Source organism: Anarrhichthys ocellatus, unplaced genomic scaffold (assembly GCF_004355925.1).
Source record: "Anarrhichthys ocellatus isolate YVR2014 unplaced genomic scaffold, GSC_Weel_1.0 scaffold3771, whole genome shotgun sequence".
NCBI lineage: Eukaryota > Metazoa > Chordata > Actinopteri > Perciformes > Anarhichadidae > Anarrhichthys > Anarrhichthys ocellatus.
Window position 1 is genome coordinate 2,105 of NW_022283745.1, and position 3,157 is coordinate 5,261.

At 41.5% G+C, this 3,157-nt stretch overlaps 1 protein-coding gene across 1 annotated transcript; it reads left to right on the forward strand.

The window, feature by feature from the left end:
• The first annotated feature begins 247 nt into the window (after window positions 1-247).
• On the forward strand, window positions 248-3,098 carry LOC116379137 (immunoglobulin superfamily containing leucine-rich repeat protein 2-like). The gene is made up of 2 exons (XM_031841066.1): window positions 248-708; window positions 1,422-3,098. The coding sequence occupies exon 2, from the start codon at window positions 1,431-1,433 to the stop codon at window positions 2,391-2,393; it is 963 nt and encodes a 320-aa protein (XP_031696926.1). The 5' UTR covers window positions 248-708; window positions 1,422-1,430; the 3' UTR covers window positions 2,394-3,098.
• Window positions 3,099-3,157: the final 59 nt, after the last annotated feature.

Here is a 3,157-nt window from a genome sequence, read left to right on the forward strand (position 1 = left end):
AGCCATCAAATGATCTGCATCTGATGTGGGTCAAGATGATGTGTCTTATCTCACTGGACTCCTCTGAATTCAGCCTCCTGTCTGTTTATTTGTCTGTTTATTTGCTTCTTTGTTGTTGTTGTTGTTGTTTTCGTTTAATTTTAAAGTACAATTAATTTAATGCAGCAGTGATGGAAATTGTGTCTTTAGTCACAGTGCTCGCAGCACCACTTGACTTAAAACCTGTCGGTGTGTTTGGAAACTCTCGTCTGTGCTTCAATTAAAGACAATAGGCTGCAGCCAACCCGAATGAGGTCAAAGATTAGGCTTGGGTCGGGGTAATAAATTAAACATCGGATCCTAAATTATTAATTTTCTTTGAGGATGGAGGACCCGGAGCATCTGTATCTTTAATAGTGAGGACAGAGATGGGAGAGGCTGCGCGTTCACGGCTCCTTTTCTCGCTCCGTGGCGTCGGGAACGCGCAGTGAATCCCACACTTAGCTGGAGAGGAAAAAAGCGCCGTCGGACGTCAACAGCAACTCACCGGGGAAAAAAATGTTCCCTCCACCGCCCTTCATCAACGCTGTCGACGTCTGCAAAAGTCATGTGAAAGGATCCACTACATACGAGGACTCGAGTTTTTTCGGCCATTAAACTTGTTTAAGAGGATTGTAAACTCCGGGAAGTGATTGATAAGACACAGGAATTGAAGTTAAAATTGGAAAGGTAAGATGATTCAGTAGTTAATGGGGCAGTTACTGTCGGTAAAGGATGAAAAAAGAAGCATCCAGATCTCAGTTAATGTGGAAAGCATCGCCCTGTAGGTTAATTGTAACTGATACATCACAAGGGCATATATGCGCAAAATCTACCTCTATGTAAATTGACATTGGAAATTATGCCATTCAACTCTTGCTAAAAGTGAAATGTTTTTGTTTAATTAACTGTAAAAATCTAAGGTTTTATCACCAAAAAAGCGCGTTTGTCCGCACAGTATTATGGAGACGCGCTCAGAGCAGGAGAGACCACATGACCCTGAAATTGCTGCAAATATGACACTCAGCAAATGTGCATTTATGCTTTTCTAACGTGCTCGGACTTCCACAAATGTCTTTTTAGTGCAGTGCATTGGTTAAAGTACCATGTGAAACAACAGGAAGCTTTGCATGTTATGCATTGAATCATATTGTATGACAGCAGTATTCATAGGGTTGTTTTTGTTTTCTGTTTCTTTCATTTTACGAGTTTGTAATGCAACTTTGAGCTGCATTACCGTGCTTTGATTGCCCTTTAAAAAACAACCTACTCAATAAAACATATTTGAGTGAATATGGAATGTAAAAGCTTCCACAGTGCGTTTCCGCTGCTGTAATGGATATTATGTTATTGTCTGGATACAATTTGACCTTCCGTTAATGTCTGACAATTGATGCTTGCAGGTGCAGAAAATGGCGAGACGGCTCCTGCAGCTCCTTGCCTTGTGGACAACTGTGGTTGGCAATGTGCAGTGCTGTCCAGAGCTCTGCAGCTGCCAGGATAAATTTGCCCACCAGTTTGCTGACTGTGCTTACAAAGACCTGCTGGTGGTACCAGTGGGTCTCCCCACCAATGTTACCACTGTGAGCCTTTCTGCCAACAAGATCAAATTACTGAAAAGTAAAAGCTTCATCAGTATCACACAGGTCTCCTCTCTCTGGCTGGCCCACAATGAGATAGTTACAATAGAAACCGACTCCTTGGCCCCCCTGATCCAGCTACGCAACCTGGACATCAGCTACAACAAAATCGTGAACTTTCCCTGGGAGGATCTGCACAACCTCACAGCCCTGCAGCTTCTGAAAATGAACAACAATGAGATGGTGAACCTTCCAAAGGACGCCTTTTCCACTCTCAAAGACCTACGGTCGCTGCGCATCAACAACAACAAGTTTATCACCATTGTGCAGGGTACCTTCAGTGCTCTCTCCTCCATGTCTCACCTACAGATTTTTAACAACCCCTTCACATGCTCCTGCAGCCTGGAGTGGCTGAGGGATTGGATCACGACAACTAAGATTTCCATCCCAGAGCCAAAATCAATTGTATGTGAGGCCCCTGAACACCTGAAGGGTACAATGGTGACACTGATTCCCAAACTGGACTGTATGCAGTCTAACTGCCTGCACCTCATTCCTGCCTTGGCACACGAGAACTATGGCGGCTACGAGTGTGTTTCCAAAGAGAAAGACGACACCAAAGTGGTGAAAACGTACCAGTTTACAGAGCAAATGATTCCAGATACAAATAAAAACACTGAGACGATCAACACCCTTTCACAAATAAATGATGCATCAGCTGTTGTGCCGCAGAAGGCTTGGATCACCCTTGGACTTGCAGTGTTGGGGATTTTCAGATGGGATTTGCAAAAATGACTATTTAAACTTGCAAAAACACATCGATATTAGCTGCAGTGTGAGCAATGGACATATTAGTCCCACAGTCCACTGGAACAGATTTGAGATGGTGGTTGAAGGTGATCGTTTTGCATCTACAGTGTGTGCACATATCTTATATTGAAGCTACTTTTGTACTCCGTTATTTACATAAAAGAGACTGTGTAACTTTCGGCAATCTGTAACCACTGTTGCCCCAGTGCTAATAATGAGATAAATGCTGGCTAACACATCAGCAAAAGTCAGAAAATCAGCTTAATAATAATCTATTATACTGTAGAGCAATATTTTGCTAAAGTTTTCTAACATTAGCAACCAAAAGCTATACCAACAGCTCATATCAGACCAAGTAAGACTGTAGCAGCAAATCCAGTGTAATACATGAAGTAGTGGTGTGTTTCATTGCTTATGGATTCAATTTGTAAAAGGAAATCCTCCTCTGAACCGTTACAAAGTCTGAATTTTAACCAGAAATGACTCTTTACTATGTTTAAAAAATACTAAGCTAAATCATTTATGATGTGAACAGTATTTTGGTACGATCTTTTGGGAGATTTTTATACTTGCAAGCAATATGTGTCCTTATAATTTCAGAAAGTATATTTTTGCATAAAGTTAGCTTGAAAAGGCTACCTGAAGAATGTAAGTGATTATTATTGATTTCCTGCTCATTGAAATAATAAAGAATGGAGCTGACATTAACCAGGAGTTGTACTTCTCTTCCACTCATAAGTGGTTTTGAG